The sequence below is a fragment of the Rosa rugosa genome, chromosome 4 (genome assembly GCF_958449725.1).
Source record: "Rosa rugosa chromosome 4, drRosRugo1.1, whole genome shotgun sequence".
In the NCBI taxonomy this organism is placed as follows: Eukaryota; Viridiplantae; Streptophyta; class Magnoliopsida; order Rosales; family Rosaceae; genus Rosa; species Rosa rugosa.
The window spans coordinates 29190896-29209745 of record NC_084823.1 but is presented as its reverse complement, the minus strand read 5'-3'; the positions used below and the strand labels follow the sequence as shown (position 1 = coordinate 29209745).

Sequence of the window (18850 nt, the reverse complement as noted above, 5' to 3'; positions counted from 1 at the left end):
CCATGCTTTGTGGATGTCCCAAAGTGGGTGTTACTTATGCTTGGTGAGGTAGTAAATACTCCATACTATTGGAGGTATGTACAAGTCCCCGAAGTCCCCAAGTAAGAGGAGCTTCTTGGTTGGGGAGTTCAAATCATGAAGTCATCAAGCATAAGTAACCGGGCGGTACGGAGCCCCTACAAGTCCCCGAACTCCGTAAGCAAGAAGGGACTTGTTAACCTGCACAACAAAAACAAAAAGCAGGCATATGTAGAATGCTTGTTGCATTGGGCAACAAATGTGAGTTGCATTGATATGCGTTGGCATATATAAACGTATGAGGTGTGTGATACATGTTGATGTATACACGCGAATGGCGTCGAGGACGATCGATTATGACGTATAATCTCGAGAGCGCGTATGGCCGTGTGAGCATATGGTTTGCATATGATAAATGTAAGTTGTATGAGTGCTGCGAAGGTAAGCGTTTTTGTAGCGTGTAAATGATGAGTATGTGAACGCTTGTGTTGGTTTGGTTGTGGCTCGTATTAATGGAACGCGAAAAGAATTCAATTTGTCGGGAGCGACAAATGGTAGAAGAATTCCATGTTCCATTAATGTGTGGTGTGTCGAGTAGACATGAATGTGAAGATTGGGAATGCCGGGAAGGCGTGAGCGGGAAGCTCGAGGATTGCCGGGAAGGCATGAGCGAGAAGCTCGTGAGCGGAAGCTCAATGGGGCGCCGGGAAGGCATGAGCGGGAAGCTCGTGAGCGGAAGCTCAATGGGGCGCCGGGAAGGCATGAGCGGGAAGCTCGTGAGCGGAAGCTCAATGGGGCGCCGGGAAGGCATGAGCGGGAAGCTCGTGAGCGGAAGCTCAATGGGGCGCCGGGAAGGCATGAGCGGGAAGCTCGTGAGCGGAAGCTCAATGGGGCGGGCCCCTGGTAGGCCCTGCTAGAGAGTCCCCGACTCCCCAGCCATGTTTGTTGAGGGGGAGCTGCACGGAGCAGAGGGTGTTGGGAAGCGATCCCAATCTTTGGTACCCAAGCGTCGGGGTTAACTGCCGGATCAATGGCTGCCGTGCGTTAACTAGTCCCTTGCTGCCGGATCAATGGCTATTATGAGGCGTTGCCTGACCGCATGGCGGTTTTGGTCGTAGACCGTGGATGTGTACAGTATGTATTGGCATGAAAAAATGACAAACACATAGAGCAAGCATGTACAAGTAGTAAAGTGGCCAAGAACATGTCGTAGGCATGCTTAAGGGTCATGGAGACATGTATAGACAGGGCAATAGCTCTAATTGAAAGAGCGGAAGAGATAAGAAATAGTGACTTTATCTTGTGCCAATTTGGAGGCTAGCGGAGTTGGATTTAGAATTGATATGAGTACCCGAATTATGTTGGAGTTTGTCCAAGCATGACCGCTCCGTTGCTCCGGCGAAGTTCCTTAGTAGAAGGGTGATGATGCTTTTACCGCGTGAGGGGGTGATCGGTGATTTTGCTCCTTAAAACAAAATAGGTGATTATGACAGAAGCATGCAAAACCAATGCTAGTATTTTGTCAAAACATAGACGGAATGCATTTGTGTCAAAACATGCATGAATAACCAGTTGCTCACATGATGACACAATGGTGAAACAATATTTGAATATTGGAGGTAAGTAATAAATGAGCTGCCATAGAAGCACTTTCAACGTGATGGTATGCACATAGAAGCTACACATAATGTAATGAGCTGCCAGAGTACTTTGAATGCAGATCATACGTCCTAGTGGTGCAGTGGGTTATAAAATATGTTTGAAGCATCTAAAATGTGTGTTGTAGGTGTGCAGACGTAGCCAAACATATATATATATATAACTTTATTGATGCATGTGTGTCATCAACTTGGAGTATAGCAGACCACACGTATGATCTAACCCACGACAAGTGCACTGTATGATTGCAGCAGCCATGTTACTTGCATGTGATAAACTTGGAGAGATCGATATGTGTGTAAACATGCTTTGACCTTGCGCAACAGTGAATAGAAGTTAAAAACTTATCTTGTTGTTAGCCAAGCGTTTGGACGTGCTGTTGTGCCGGAAGAGTTAGGAACTCATGTCAGATCGTTGAAGAGCACGAGAATGAGCCCAGGTGAATCTTGGGCGGAGAAGCAAGGAAGGCGAGCGAGCACTGCAACTGCTTGGCAAGCGCTGCAGTTGCCTGGCAGTGGCGCTGCTTGTGCTTGGCGGTGGATTGTGAGGCTAGCGGTGATCGCTGCAATGGAAGATTGGCGGAGCATCGGTGTCTCCGTGGAGGATGTTGGGCGGTGTTTCCCAGCGGAGGAAGTGGGGCGTTGGTGTCCTGTGCCCAGTGGCTGTGAAGTTTTGAGTTCGGCAGAGGAGTACCGCTGGGTTGTGCGAGCGGAGGCAAAGCGCTGGAGGGCAGGCCTGGCGGAGATGGTGCCAGTGGTGGGCGGAGACGGTGCCAGTGCTTGAGTTGGGCGGAGCTCAGCGGAACTCAGCGGAGTCCGAGCTGTCAACTTGGAGAACTGGGCAGAGGGATGTGTGGCGGAGATGGTAGATTTGCAGCTAGGATGCAGTGGCGGTAAGTGACCGCTGATGGGTGCACTGATCAATTTCAGGATACCCAGTGACCGGTAAACGACGATGTTGTGCACTTGTCGTTGGCATGCCGGTGCCGGCGGTGCCTCTTGACGTCGATAGCCAGTGGTGGCTCTTCGTCAGCGGAGGTGAAGTTATCCGGCGGTAATGGCCAGAGGGAGAGGCTAGCGGAAGCGGAGTGCACGTTTGTGATGTCGGAGTTTTGGCGGAGAACTCTTTGGCGGAGGTTTGCCGCTGAAGAAGTGTGGCGGAGCGGAGACAGTCCGGCGGTGGTGCAGTGAACAAGTCCGAGCTGTGCGGAGCTGTGATGGTTGAGCGGAGGCTGGCCGCTGATAAAGTACAGCGGAGGAAGTTCGACGGAGGAAAGGTCAGCGGTGATAGCACAGTTGGTGTTCTGCGGAGCTTTGGCACCTAGCCAGCGGTGGCTCGTAGGGAAGCCTAGCGGAGCAGTTTCCCGCTGATGAAGCTTTAGCGGAGGAGGCTGTGCACGGGGGGAGGAGGTCAGCGGTGGAGCAGCTCGGCGGAGCAGGGCTAGTCCAGCTGAGAAGTCCGGCGGAGGAAGCTCCGGAGTTGCAGCTGGCGGAGCTACAAGTTGGGCGGCGAAGTTGCAGGGGAGGCAGGAGGCAACGCAGCGACGAAGAAGAAGTTGCAAGGGTGTCCAGAAAAAATGTCTGGGTGCCCAGAGAAGTTTTTGCCGCCCGAAAAATTTTTTGTTTTTGTTTTTTTGTTTTTGGTGGTGCCAGCGTTGACCAACAATGGTCGGCGTTGACCAAGATTTGATGGGCGTTGACCAGCCCATACGTTGGTGTTTTGAGCAGTTTCTGCAAGTTTTGACCACTTCATGGGCGTTGACCAACTCCGCCGGGTGTTGACCACGTGTTGACCAGCCCATAAGGTGCAAATTTCTGTCACACTCTGCTCTAGTTGCCGCCAAGAAACATTAATTTCAAACATAAACTCAAAGGAAGAAATTTCTTCAAGCTCCGCTAAGCAGACTTAGCTCACGGTAGGTGACGAAGCCATTGTGTTGGCTTCCCACAGACGGCGCCAATGTTAATGCTTTGATCCGTGGGGATCTAATTAACGATAAGTAAAGAGAGAGAGAGAGAGAGAGATTGACACAAGATGTATAGTGGTTCGCCTCCGCCTGAGCGGGAGACTACGTCCACTTGAATGTTGTACTAGTGTGTCGAGCCTTGCGGCCTAACAAGATTACAAAGTATGTAATGGGATGTCCTAATTGTGGGAGGGGGGCATTCCTCTTATAGATGAAGGAATGCCCTTACTATACTTATTCTTCGATGTGGGATAAGTTTTCACATAATTCTAGTATAGAAAGCTTAGAAGTATGTAGAAAGCTATTTTGTGGTGACATCTTGGCAAGGGCGGGAAGGTGGCTTCCCGGTGGCGGATTTGTGACTTCCGGATACCGCCGCGTAGCCTGAACATAGGGCTACACGATGCATGTCTCGGTTGGGCCTTGCCATGCTTTGTGGATGTCCCGAAGTGGGTGTTACTTATGCTTGGTGAGGTAGTAAATACTCCATATTATTGGAGGTATGTACAACTACATAGATCGCTTGATCTGTATCTATTCAGCGAGGTATTGATGCACATTAGAATCATCAAATCACTACATACAGTATAAGTTAAATTAGTTTTCAACAAATCTCAGTCCAAGGTAAAAAAAATAGAAAATTACATAGTAGCACATGACCAAAGATATAAACACAGAAAACTCACCTTCAATTTGTTTTATACAAATAAGGACACAAGCCCAGGCCCAAAACCTAATAAAACAGGCCTGGCTCCGAATGTTAATGGAAAAAGACCAAATTGCTTAGTTTTCATCACAATTTACGCGCATGCCACTGACATAATATGCAACAACCAAAAAATCCCAAAACGCAAAATGCAAAACGTAATCAGAAACCCTAAAACCTCTACCGACGGATCCAACGCAGTCGCAACGTAAGGTTTTCTTCAATTTCAACGGATCCAACCCAATTTCTCTCTCCCTCTCACCTCTTATCGATCCAATCCCTCGATCCCACGCAGGCACAATTCGATTCGCCATTGTCGCCTGAGATTCAAACCGGATTTGATTATGTTTGGGGTTTTGGATGTGATCCGTGTGAAATCGGAGCTAGACAAATGGCTTACCTTAGGAGAGTGGATTTGGACGGAGATGGCAAGATCAGCGGAGCTGAGGCCGTCTCTTCCTTTCAAGGCGCCAATTTGCCCAAACTACTTGCTCAGGTTCGTCATCCTTTGGCTTTAATCTTCGAATTTGATTTGTTTCTCAACATCTGGTATTGTGGATTATTGAGCTTGAATATCGGAATATCATAGTTGATAGTGAGTAGGGAGACTTAGAATTCTGTCTGTCATTTTCGAAGCAACTTCACAGTCGCTGGCTTGGAAAAATTGGAGTAAATGCTTGGTTTGGATTAGTTTTTGATGCTACTGTGTGTTTGTGCTTATTTGGAGCTGTTACCACTGAGTCTATTGTTTTCTTTGCAATTCAAAACTTTGTATGGTACTGAGAGTTTGAGTAGCACATGATTTTACATGGCTTGGTTTAGTACATTGTATGAGACAGATTGGAAAAATATATTTTATAGTAACAGAGATAATTTTTTATATGAGCTAGTCTCAGTTCGACTCTGTTTTGGTGCTTGTTTCTGCATTATGTCTAGAACATCATGATCTTGTGCTTTCAATATTTGACAATATTTGAACGACCGATTGTCTAGAACATCATGATCTTGTGTTCAGTTTATTGTTGTTATGTGCTACTGTGTTATTCTTGTATTTGTGCTACTGTGCTACTGTGTTATTGTTGTATTTGTTATGTGCTACTGTGCTACTGTGTTATTGTTGTTATGTGCTACTGTGTTCAATTGAAGTTTCTTTCTGCAGTTTATTGTTGTTATGTGCTACTGTGTTCAGTTTATTGTTGTTATGTGCTACTTTGTGCAGTTTATTATGTGCTACTATGCGCAGTTTATTTGATGTTTATTTGTGTGCAGTTTATTTGAAGTTTCTTTATGCAGTTTATTATTGTTATGTGCTACTGTGTTTAATTGAAGTTTCTTTTTGCAGTTTATTGTTGTTATGTGCTACTGTGTAGTAGCAGAATTGAACGAGTATGAATGCAGCGAGGGCAGTAGTAGGATTGGACAAGTGCAGTAGCAGAACTGGACGAGTATGAGTGCAGTAGTAGGATTGGGCGATGACGAGTGCAGTAGCAGGATTGGGTGATGACGAGTGCAGTAGCAGAACGCGAGTACAAGTGTAGTAGCAGAACTGAACGAGTATAAGTGCAGCGAGGGCAGTAGCAGGATTGGACAAGTGCAGTAGCAAAACTGGACGAGTATGAGTGCAGTAGTAGGATTGGGCGATGACGAGTGCAGTAGCAGAACTGGACGAGTATGAGTGCAGTAGCAGGATTGGACGAGTACAGTAGCAGGATTAGATGATGAGATGAGAGTAGTAGGAGAGTGAGATTTTGTGAAGTAACATAAATGGATTATTCTCAAGGAAAAAAAAAAGTAACATAAAGAATTATTCTCAGAAAAAAAAAAAGTAACATAAGGGAATTAGAAGTCAAAAGAAGTAGTTAAGGGTAAAAAAGTAAATTAACTCATGGCATGCGGCAAGTGGAGAGCAGATTGTCCTTATTTGTAAGATTTGATCTTTATAAAATGATTAGAAGTTAAAAGAAGTAGTTAAGGATAAAAAAGTAAATTAACTAATGACATGTGGCAAGTGGAGAGCACATTGTCATTATTTGTAAGATTTAGTCCTTATATGTTTAATTAAATCTTTAGATGATTTATTTGTAAAGTCATCTTTTGTCAATAACTTAAATGTAATTTGTTATAAAAAAAACCCTAGGGGAGAGTTTTTCTCTCAACCTAGTCTTCAACGACGCCCTAGCCTCCTTCTATCGCTCTCTTCTCGACTTCTCTCCATCCAATGGCTTCCATTGATGCTGTCACAGCAAGCTTCGCTGCTTCCCTTGCCCTTGCTGAAGGAGGCAGCGCTCCTGACCTAGGAAAGATTGGTTGTGGCCTCGTTCGCAGGTCCTCCCAACATTTTCTGATTGGAAAACCTCTGACCCGCAAGCTGGTTGATCCTAAGACAGAATTTAGGGTTCAGGAATGGGCTACAGATTTATTCTTGTTCTCCTTTGAATCAGTGTGTGATCACAACAAGGTACTTCAAGGTGGGGGTTGGTGTTTTGATCGAGCCCTGGTTTGCTTTGAAGAGTATGACGGTGTCAAACCTCTTCGATCATGAAGATCCTGCAGCTATTGGTACTGTTTCTAGCCCTAGAGACAAGGGCAAAGGAAAATTTTAAACTTTCCTGGTCTTCTTGCCTAATACTAGAAGTATGGTCTTCTACTACTTTCATCTTAGTTTCTCTAGTTGTACACCAATTGAGGTCTCTAGGCGACTAGGTTACTGTTCAAAGGGAGGTCAGTAGTGAGGATTTTGTTTCTTTGTTGTTAGGCTCAATAAGTGAGCGTATGTGTTAACAGTGAGGGTCACCTGTTTTTTGCTTGGCAGCTTGTGCCATTTATGATTTTGGTATGAGACAGCATCTGATGTACACTTCTTAATTTTGGTCATGGATAAGTAATGAAATTATCTATTCTTCAAAGAAAAAAAAAATCACTACATACAATCGATCTATAATTATTTACGCAACTCTGGTTAATGCACATCAAAATGAAATAGGTAAGAACTCCAGTTAATTACATGGAACCCAACTCCACCAATCCCCAATCTTGGATCGACACGTCCAATTATTACTAGAATTTGAAAGTGGAGTAATAAGAGGATAGTTACCATGATTACAAATAGATTCTAGTAAAGATTGATTCAGCTGACCTGGTCAATTCCTTCTAGAAGGGTGGACCCCACGTGTTAATCTGATACAAAATAGACTTAGGTCCCGTTTGAGATTGCTTTGCTTTTAAGAAAAATCAGCTTTTGTTTAAAATTTTAAATTTTATTGTGTTTAGTGAATAAATAAAAAGTAGCTTTAATTGAAAGTTATAGGTCACTAGCAACATATTTTAGAAGCAGCCCAGAGGTTTCTTTTAAAAGCTGATGTGGATCAAAACACGCTCTGAAGTTGTTTAATGTATTGACACTTTTAAAAATATTATTTACCAAACACGAAACTGTTTTAATTCATAGTTGATTATTCTCACAACACAGCAACAACTGTTTTTTTTTTTAAGTCACAACAATCTCAAACTAGCTCTTAGTGCATTAAATCGTTATGGCTGTCCCAGAAACATATCATAAAGAGAAGAAGATCTCCATATTGACCAAAAAACGAAGAAGATCTCCATTGAAATGTGGGCCACACATCAATCCAGATAACCCACGCGCCTACGTGTCGCGTCGGGGTCGCTACTCTTAACTCCAAGCATTATCCACGTTTATTTTAAAGTCAGGATTGGCAGCTTTTACATTTACATTATGATGATGATGGACATATGATATAGTCCTAGTCTCAATCATTGCTATTTTAATTTCCACTCCATAATATTTGTCGGTTTGGTTTCTAAGCTTGTTTTCCTTTTTCCAGCGTTCATATTTTTCGAAATTTGGATGTGTTCAGTTCAGATGAACAAAACATTTTAAAATATGATCGTCTTTATTCAATATAGTTAAGTACTATAAATATTTGAGTTTTTTGAAACTATTGATGGTGAATTGGGCGGATTCGGTTGCTCAGTGATTAATATCATAGTTAAAAGTTTGATTGCCCACTAAAACACGTTATCTAAAGTAGAGTCAGACATGCACGATGAAACAAAGAAGTTATAATTTGGTGGTACCAATTCCAAATAAATTTGTAAAAAGGTGCACGTGGAGCAGATCCTAAAAAATCTGAAGTTGCTAGAGAACCATGCATGATATATATAACTTAACTTAAAATATATATCTGACCATAGTAGAGATCGTTTGAGTTGTGTAACCAAAGTTACTCGTGTTGTATATGGTAATGCCTTCCGCGGGCTAGAAGTCATCCCATAGAGATGCATTACAAATAGGTAGCAAGCTTAAGTCTCCAGAAAGACCCAAGAAAGACTCAATGTGAATCTCGATCAATTATTCTCGTTCCCTGCTGCAATGCCACTCCATTAATCCCTTGCTTCACTCCTTAACCAATTAATAACAAAACTATTTCTCTCGCCAAATTAGTTAGCTTGTTCTTTTTCTTCTTAAGTTTTCTTTTCCAAGTCTTACGTTTTTCTTCGAGTCTTGTTTCTAGCTACTTCCAAGTCAAAATGGCCGACCTAAATTGGTGCCCGATGATCCAGCTACTTTCCCAGTTGCTTCCAATCTTTAGCTTCGAGCATGTGGATTGCGGGTCACAACTCAATCAAGCTCGCTAGCTCGTGATGAACTAGTGGAAATGAGATGGAAATCGAAAAGGAAAAAGTGATGGGACGAAGAAGATGCACAAGCTCTTCCTTTTCCAACAATGAACACAAAATAAATTATTAATACCTTAATTAAGCCAAGACAAAACCTTAGATACATAGAAGTAATATGTTGCGAATAATGAAGAAGCAGAATCCCAGATATACAAATGCCATAAGGCAGTTTACAGTCCAACAATGTATATGGCCACGTACGCCATGAGTATTAAATAATTCCTGCAGTTCTTTGGTGAATAACACCAGCAAAAAGAAGCTTTAATTATAGAAAAGAAACAAACCTTTAAACTACCCACTTTTCTTTTTTTTGTTTTTCATTTTAATGAAACTATAAACTTATACAAGGGTTTAGGGAAAAGTTATGTCTCGACCTAGCAGAGCTCTGTTAGGGCTGGGAGAGCGCCGCCCTCGGGTTTGGCCTCTCTGCACCTCTCTCCGTCCTGTATGGAGTGCATCTACGGAGTCTTCTTTGGAGGCTCCTAAATCAAGACCGGCTACCACCGTGTCTTCTCTGTCGCAGATTCCGTCTGTGCCATTATGGTTGGTAGGTGTGATGGCTTGTGTCCAACCGGATTTTCTACCTTTTGATGGTGGTGGCTCGCTTAGGCCAAGGTGGGCGAGGCTCAAAGATCAAGGTGCATTGCTAGAGGCGGAGGCAGTTCCGATTCGATCATGGCGGAGGGGATCGGACTGTGCGATCAGGTCGGGTCAATCTCTTTTTGGGTTTTCTCTCCACCGATGGCAGCACCCCTATCGAGGACGATTTCTGGCTACTCGGCGTCCCTTGGTTGTCTGGGGGTAACTGGATCAACCGTTTGGGTCGTCCGACTTCCGAGACGTCGACGCTGGTTTGGATGGACGGATTGATTCACAACCTCGTTGCCTACAGGTTGATGGCACGGTGGATGCCGGCGTCCTTTCTCTGGGTGGGGCATATGGTGGTACGGGGGTCAGGAGAGCTTTGGTTCCGTGGTGCAGGGTGACCGGAGGCGTGGTGGCAGTTTGGTGCGGCGGTGGCAGGATCACAAGCAATTTGGCATTGGCTGGCAGGGACAACCCTAATTGGGCTAGGGCTTTGGCCTATTTTTCTGACTTGGGCTTGGGCCCTAATGGTTTGACTAAGGTTGCAGCTTGTGGGCTTTTTCTGTTCTGGATCCAAATTTGGGATCCCGGTGGATTTCTTATAAAAATTTGGGATCCAGGTCGAATCTCATCTCGATGCCTAACTGTTTATTTTTATTGGGATCAATACCCGCGAGGAACTGCAGGGATTATTGGTCTGAGGTTGTCAGCGAGTCTACTAATAGATACTGTGGAAAAATTTTATTGTCAGTATTTTATTAGTTTACTCCCCCCTGAGCTTCACTCAATAGGTGGAGTGATATTGCGTTTAGCGGTGTCTCTTTCTGACGGCCCCACAGAGGCGGGTCACTGTGTAATATTGCTTTTTCTTATTGAATAAAATGGCTGACCTCCTTCTACTCAAAAAAAAAAAATGAAACTATAAACTTGTATTAATCAACGAAATGGTAAATTAAGTACAAAATGGTAAATAAAAAGAAACTGTAAATAAGAGCATCAATGCAAAGAGAGCCAATGACCTAAACGATGTTCCATTGCATTAGCTGTCACGCCCCGAATTTTGAATAAAGAAAATTCAAATCCGAAACGCGAGAACAAACACAAGAAAACACATATAGAAAATTTTTCATTTAAACTAAGTAACAAACAAACTGAACTCACAATGTCAATACCGACTCGTTCTTTAGAGTCACATATTACATTACAATAGTTTACAAATTAAACTGAATGACAATTCAATAAGTAAACACAGCCACCACAACTCACTACACAGCGGAAGACTACAAGTATGAGCGCCCTTCTACACCCACGTGACGGAAAGTCCACCTCAGCTTCGATAACGATCACCCGATATTCTAATCTGCACAATAAACCCTGCACCATAGAATAGTGCACCGGGAATGAACAAAACAAACCCGGTAAGCTTTTCAGCCCGTATGAGTAAACTCAAATAAAGTGACTCACGTCACGCATGCTTATAATCTCTCAATTCGTGAGATGAATTAAAGCAACAATATTTAATTCCACAAAACACAACCAAACATCAAGTTCATATCATATCATATCATCTCAACGACAAATCACATTCACTTCCCCTCAACATAAAGCATTTGTCAAAACGGTGACCTCACAACTCACTACAAGTCTCAAACCACAACCGCACTTACAATTGAATTAAGTAAAATCAGTAATCCCTGCATTGAAACTTAGTTCAGGAGATCACATTAAAAACAAACAATAGAAATCATATAAATCCCTGCATAGAGTTTAGTTCAGGAATTTACATAAAAACAAACAATTCAAAAGCAGTAATCCCTGCATATAACTTAGTTTAGGAGATCACATGAAAACAACAAAAGAATTCATAGTATTCCCTGCATATAGTTTAGTTAAGGAGATTACATTAAAACAAACAATACAAAATGCAGTAATCCTTGCGTAGAAATTTAGTTCAGGAGATTACTTAAAAATCAATCATAGAAGAGAAAAAGAAACCAAACAATAGAAATGAAAAAGGAAATTAATTAAAGAAATCAACAACTCATGCTAAAACCAAGACTTCACCCTTCAACTCCGAATACACCATCTCACAAAATAACTCGTTTCAAAACTCGACATCGTTACCTCAATCGTAGCCCATGGCCTAGGGTTATGGCATCCGATACACTCAACCAATCGTAGCCCGTCATCCGCCTAAGATTAGAGCATCTGATTCCCTCAACTAATCGTAGCCCATCATCCGCCTAAGATTAGAGCATCCGATTCCCTCAACTAATCATAGCCCATCATCCGCCTAAGATTAGAGCATCATCCGCCTAATCATAGCCCTCAACTAATCGTAGCCCATCATCCGCCTAAGATTAGAGCATCCGATTCCCTCATACTGGTCACTACGTCGACCCTAAATCCAAAATTCGTAACATACAAGATAGCTTTCTCACCATATGTTCAACAATTCATTACTCAACATCTTACGTGCGGAAATAAAAGCTTGAATAATAATCAATCCATTCCAATCATCTCATCACTCGATAACATACCAATCAATATATATATTCCACGTATATATATATATATATATATAGTCATTCACGGAGGAATGACCACTAATACCAACTATAGTTTTATAAATTATTCCTTTCGAAAATCATTTTATATCAAAACATTGTTTTACTTACCCATGAACCGTTGTCGATCAAGTTCATATATTTTAAAACAAATAATTTGTTTCGAAAATGATTTAACAATTAAACAAGTAATTCTGCGTAATAAATAAATCCGTTCGTAAATGAACCACGTGAGATTTACTCACCTCTAACTCCAGCTGCGTCTTCACACAAATACCAAGACAAGCACAAAATCATCCAAACTCCGCTCACGCAATTCCATCAATCACCTAATCACATCAAGGTCACACTCAATATATACCACACAAAACACACAATTCACAAAACACAATTATAAGAAGATCCACAGTCGGATCCTCATCCGAGACCATCCAACGTCTTCGGAACACATCTACGATCACTATAACAAAATTACAAGTCGATCGGACAGCCGAATCCTCACAGATAGAAAACCGATCGAACCTAAAACTCTAAAACTTGGAAAATTCATAACATGCTCATACGATTTCCAAAAATTACAAACTATATATTGAAATGCTCGTATCGACGAGTAGATCGCACTGAGGAGCAGAACTGCTCCAGAAGTTGCCGGAAGCCGCCGGAACCCACCACCACAGTGGCGGCACCGCCACCAAACCAAAGTCAAAATTTGACAAAACTTCCAACATCAAAGTTCTTCATCTCAACTCCAATTGAAACTTTCATAACTACACTAATGTCCAATTATAAACCAATCGGTAGAATTTTACCTTAGAAGCCGACGGATCCGATGAACCCTATTTTTGAATTCGCTCCAATTCGATCTCCACAGATGAAATCGATGCAACCCACCTTGGGGGAAATGATCTACGTCCCTTGGAGTGCAAAATCTCTTTTGGAACCACGGCCAAAGGTGGCTGGAGCTGGGAGAATGGAAGTCGGCGAATTGAGGCGATTCCGACCTCTTCTCGGACTTTTCTCGACGTCGTAGCACGAGCTACAGCTCGACCCACCTTCGATTTCTTCCACAGAAGTGTAGAGGGCAGCAAGGCGAACACAACCCACCTTGGATCGATTCCTATGGTGGCCGGAGGAGGAAGAACGAAGCCGGCGAAGTGGAAGATGCGACGCGGGCTCGGAGAGAGAGAAAAGAGAAAACTTTCCCAAAATGGAAAGTCAGATTTTTCTGATATTTTTCCGGAAAAATCCCATATATACTAAAATGGAAAGTTTTTCCGACGGTCATAACTTTTTCATACGAACTCCGATTTCTGCGTTCCGCATGTCCACGAACTCGTATTGACGCGCTCTACGATTTCCGTGAAGGAAGCTCTCACAGAATCTAAACATATAAAAAGTCAAACTTCGTAACCCCCTAAAACGTGCACTTCGAATAATTATTCGTCCGAAAATAATTCCACTCCACCCTCGAACCACGAAATCGTACAACGAACACTTTATTAATTCCCGAAAACCATTAGAAATTAATAACGAATTTCCGGGGTCTTACCTAACTTCTAAAACATATACTTCAGTTCCACGAATGGATAGATATTGAGAAGCTCGTAGGCATTCTCATATATAGGCTCTTAGCAATCTAAGAATTAAAGGTCCCAAGTGCGAACAAACATAAACCAAATTGAAAGAATCAACTAGATCTTTAGAGTAAACGGACAGGCTAAGTGTTCAATTAGGGTGTTGCATGTTCTGGGTCTGTAATCAAACTGAAAGAATCAAATCGATCAATTAATAGCTAACCGAACACTATATGTTTGACTAAATACAATGCAAAACCTAATTTTAGGCTATTAAACAATATTATTTTCATCAGATCTGCTAACCTAAGGGACAATGTTAAGGGAGTCATGTGGCTAAGCTCACCATGTACTAAATTGAAGGCTGGAATTAAAACAACTTAAAACTGTACATTTATTTTTAACCTTTAGATGCAGTTGTGCCTTACAATCTTTCAAAAACACCTTAGATGAGTAGCTTTAGTTATCTAAATATTGAATATCGTTTGTTCATTACTTATCTCATTGCCCAATGAAACTAGCAAGAAAAATAATATAAACTGAACTAGTATTTGGTTTAGTGATAAGAAATATCAAGTTAGAATTCTCCCTCTCCTTTAATAATGCAAATCAAAAATTAAATATGTTATAACCGACTATGAAAAAAATTGCATTGCTAATCAATTTGCAAAAAATTGCCCAAAAAAAAAAAAAAAAATCAATTTGCAAAACGACGACGGGCTAAACTAAATTAAGTAGATTGGAATTTCGGATTCAAGTCCCTTCTTTTTCATGCAAAGAAAAAAAGACTTGATAATGCGTTGAATAAAAGACTTGATAATTTGAAATTACTTTAGGCCCATACTCCATTTGAACCTAGATTTGCAAAACAATGAGGCAAATCTAGTGCTATATATCAAAATTTTAAAGCTGCCTATATACCAACTTAAAGCGAGTGACCGTTGCAAGGGAAATACAAATCCCTTTTCCTTTGGCGGGTAAATGTGAAATCATTTGATCTCTTGCAATTCGTAAACGATGTGTTGTACAAACACTCTGAAAGTGAAATCACAATAGACAAAATTGTAATCAGTGACCCTCAATCCTCAACAAGCAGCCTAATGGTTAAAATGGCACACTCATGGAGTCTCACTTGCCCATTCTCATCTTCGTCAGTCAACTCGATCCATCATGCCATTACCCAAAAACCACCACCTCCATCTCTACCTCCTCTTCTTCCTCTTCCTCCTCTCCAACGCCGCCGCAGCCGACGAGCTTCAAATCCTACTAAAACTCAAATCCTCCCTCCAATACTCCAACGCCCAACTCTTCGCCACATGGGACTCCACCGCCAATTCGTTTTGCACCTTCACCGGAATCACCTGCAACAACGTCGGTTCGGTTCGAGAAATCGAACTTTCGAACCAGAAGCTGTCGGGGTCTCTTCCGTTGGACTCGATATGCCAACTTCCATCATTAGAAAAGCTCGCTTTCGGGTCCAATTTCCTGCACGGGACAATCACGGAGGACTTGAGAAACTGTACGAATTTGAAGTACCTGGATTTGGGGAACAACTTGTTCGCGGGTTCATTCCCTGACATATCTTCCTTGTCCCAACTGGAGCATCTTCATCTAAACCACAGCGTGTTTTCGGGGATTTTCCCGTGGACTTGCCTCACCAACATGACTGGTCTGATTCGTTTGAGCTTGGGTGACAACCCGTTTGATCCGAGCCCGTTTCCAAAGGAAGTAGTAACTCTTAAGAAGCTCGAGTGGCTCTACTTAACAAACTGCAGCATCCAAGGAACGATACCAAGCGAAATCGGGAACTTGGTCGAGCTTATCAACCTGGAGCTGTCCGGTAACAACATGACCGGAGAAATTCCGGCCGAGACTGGACAGCTCACCAAGCTCTGGCAGCTGGAGCTCTACGCCAACAGGTTCACCGGAAAACTTCCTTTCGGGCTAAGAAACCTCATCAATCTCGAGAACTTCGACGCTTCCACGAATTTTCTCGAAGGCGATTTGAACGAGTTGGGGTTTCTGACCAATTTGGTTTCTCTGCAGCTGTCTAAGAACAATTTTTCCGGCCAAGTACCGGAAGAATTCGGCGAGTTCAAGAAGCTTGTGAATCTGTGTTTGTACGCTAACAAGCTGACCGGTCCTCTGCCTCAGAAATTGGGGTCTTGGTCGAAGATGGTAGTCATCGATGTGTCGGAGAATTTCTTGACCGGGAATATTCCGCCTGACATGTGCAACAAAGGGACGATGAAGAAGCTGCTCATGCTTCAGAACAAGTTGACCGGCGAAATTCCGGCAAACTACGCGAAGTGCACGACGCTGACCCGGTTCAGGGTCAACAACAACTCCCTCTCCGGTGTAGTTCCGGCTGGACTTTGGGGATTGCCGAATGTGGCAATCATTGACATCACTTTGAATCAAATTGAAGGTCCGATTACTTCCGATATCGGAAACGCCAAGAAGCTTGCGCAGTTGTTTGTGAGTTACAATCGATTATCTGGTGAATTACCGGACGAGCTTTCGAAGTCAACTTCGTTGGTTTCGGTTGTGTTGAATAACAATCAGTTTTCCGGTAAGATTCCGGCGAAGATAGGGGACTTGAAGCAATTGAGTACTCTGTATTTACAGAGCAACTTGTTGTCTTCTTCAATTCCCAAGTCATTAGGAAGCTGTAGTTTCCTGAGTGACTTGAACATGGCAAACAACTCGCTTTCCGGTAAAATCCCGTCATCTTTGGGCTCTTTGCCTACCTTGAATTCTTTGGATTTGTCTCACAATCAACTCTCCGGTAAAATCCCGGAAAGTCTGGCATCTCTGAGACTAAGCATGCTTGATCTTTCGCACAACAGACTGACCGGTGCCGTACCGGAATCTCTCTCGATTACAGCCTACAACGGCAGCCTTTCCGGTAACCCGGGTCTCTGCAGCATGAACATCACCTACTTCCCACGGTGCTCGCCGGAAAAGGAAATGTCCAACGATGTCAGGACACTCATTATTTGCTTCTCAGTGGGTACAGCAATATTTTTTGTTTCACTCATTTGCTTCTTGCTCTTAAAGAGGAAGGAGAAAGACCAAGACCGTTCATTGAAGGAAGAATCTTGGGATGTAAAGTCTTTCCATGTAATAACCTTCAGTGAGGATGAGATTCTTGATTCCATTACTCAAGAGAATCTAATTGGAAAAGGAGGTTCTGGAGATGTCTACAAAGTGTCACTAGCCAATGGCAAAGAACTCGCCGTGAAGCACATATGGAACACTGATTCAAGCGGCCGGAAAATGTTCAAGAGCACCACACCGATGAGAGGGAGACGGGGCAGTGGTAGTTCGAAATCGAAGGAATTTGATGCTGAGGTGCAGACGTTGAGCTCAATAAGGCATGTGAATGTGGTGAAGCTGTTCTGCAGCATTACTAGTGAGGACTCGAGCCTTTTGGTCTACGAGTACTTACCGAATGGAAGCTTGTGGGATCGGCTGCACATGTGTGAGAAAATGAAGCTTGATTGGGACGCAAGGTATGAGATTGCAGTCGGAGCAGCCAAAGGGTTGGGGTATCTGCACCATGGCTGTGAGAGGCTAGTGATTCATAGAGATGTCAAGTCCAGTAACATTTTGTTAGACGAGTCTTTGAAGCCCCGGATTGCGGATTTTGGACTTGCCAAGATGGTTCAGCCTAATGCAATCAAGGACTCGACTCATGTTGTTGCTGGAACACACGGTTACATAGCTCCAGGTTAGTAATCAAATTCTTAGTTTTTATTCAGGTTCTGTTTTAAGGTAATCAAATTCGTTATGTACTAATTTAATTTTGGTTATGCAGAATATGGTTACACCTACAAGGTGAATGAGAAGAGCGATGTGTATAGCTTCGGTGTAGTACTAATGGAGCTAGTGACCGGGAAAAAACCGATAGATCCATCATTCGGGGACAACAAGGACATAGTGAACTGGATATGTGGCAACCTGAAGGGTAGAGAGAGTGTGTTAGGTGTGGTGGACTCATACATTCCTGAGGCATATAGAGAAGAGGCTATCAAGGTATTGAGAATTGCAATTCTATGCACAGCTAGGCTTCCAGAGCTAAGACCTTCCATGAGAAGTGTCGTTCAAATGCTTGAAGAAGCTCGGAGCCAATGAAATTGCTGGACATTGTTATCAGCAAAGATGGTTCTAGTAAGAAAATGGAAGTACATAAGGGAACAGAGAAGTGAAAATCCAGACTTGGGGGTTCGAAAATTAGTTGGAGCAACTCGATCGTCCTCTCCATGGTTATAATTAATTTCCACTTAAAAAACTAGGAAAAACTTAGTATATGACAACTGAGAATAGTGCCTATAACTACATAATAGCCAGAGCCACCAAAATCATACATGTTTTGTAATTTTGTTAATGCATAAGAGTGGCCAAGGCTCTTTTTTGTACCATGTATTATATATGTATCTAGTTGCCTTTGCCTTGCTTGAGAGGAAAGCTAGTTAATTTGTTTGAAAGAAAATTTGGAGAACAGCCAAGTTTTAGACCCTTCTAAACTTTTAACCTTTCCTAAAAATTTTAATTACTTGAACAGTATTTCGGGCATTAGTCACCGGAGTTGAGCATTACTCAAGATAGATTGATCGAGCAGTACTTGAGGGGAGCTCTAGTGGATATATTTCCAGGATTATGAAAAATAGACCATAAAAGTCAAATGGTTTAAAAACACGAGTAGATTCCAAATATTGTATTCACTTTCATTGCTTGTATTTTTCTGGGAACCAAGAACTTGTTTGATACGCAAGGTAACCAAGCAAATACAAAGGGAAAAGGGACAGGAATGTATGCATCAGTGTAAGAGTAGTGGTGAATGATGGTTGCTTATGTGAGATACCAAGAGATCTTTAATAGATTTGATGGCATTGGTCTTCAGAATACTATGACATGTAGTGTTTTCATGCTTTTAGCCTCTATTTATGCTTAATTTGTGATGCGACAGGAATCTTCTTAGAGGTTGGTTATTTTGGTCAATATATGTCATGGTCGTCTTAGATGTAAAAAAATAAAATAATGTTTAAGTATATTGGTATTGAGAGAGATT

General features: G+C 42.4%; 1 protein-coding gene across 1 annotated transcript; it reads left to right on the top strand.

The window, feature by feature from the left end:
• Positions 1-14860: 14860 nt before the first annotated feature.
• On the top strand, positions 14861-18297 carry LOC133744451 (receptor-like protein kinase 7). Its single transcript, XM_062172555.1, is given in 3 exon segments — positions 14861-17509; positions 17597-17901; positions 17904-18297. Coding segments are annotated over 3 exon segments (2952 nt in total). The 5' UTR covers positions 14861-14946; the 3' UTR covers positions 17988-18297.
• Positions 18298-18850: the final 553 nt, after the last annotated feature.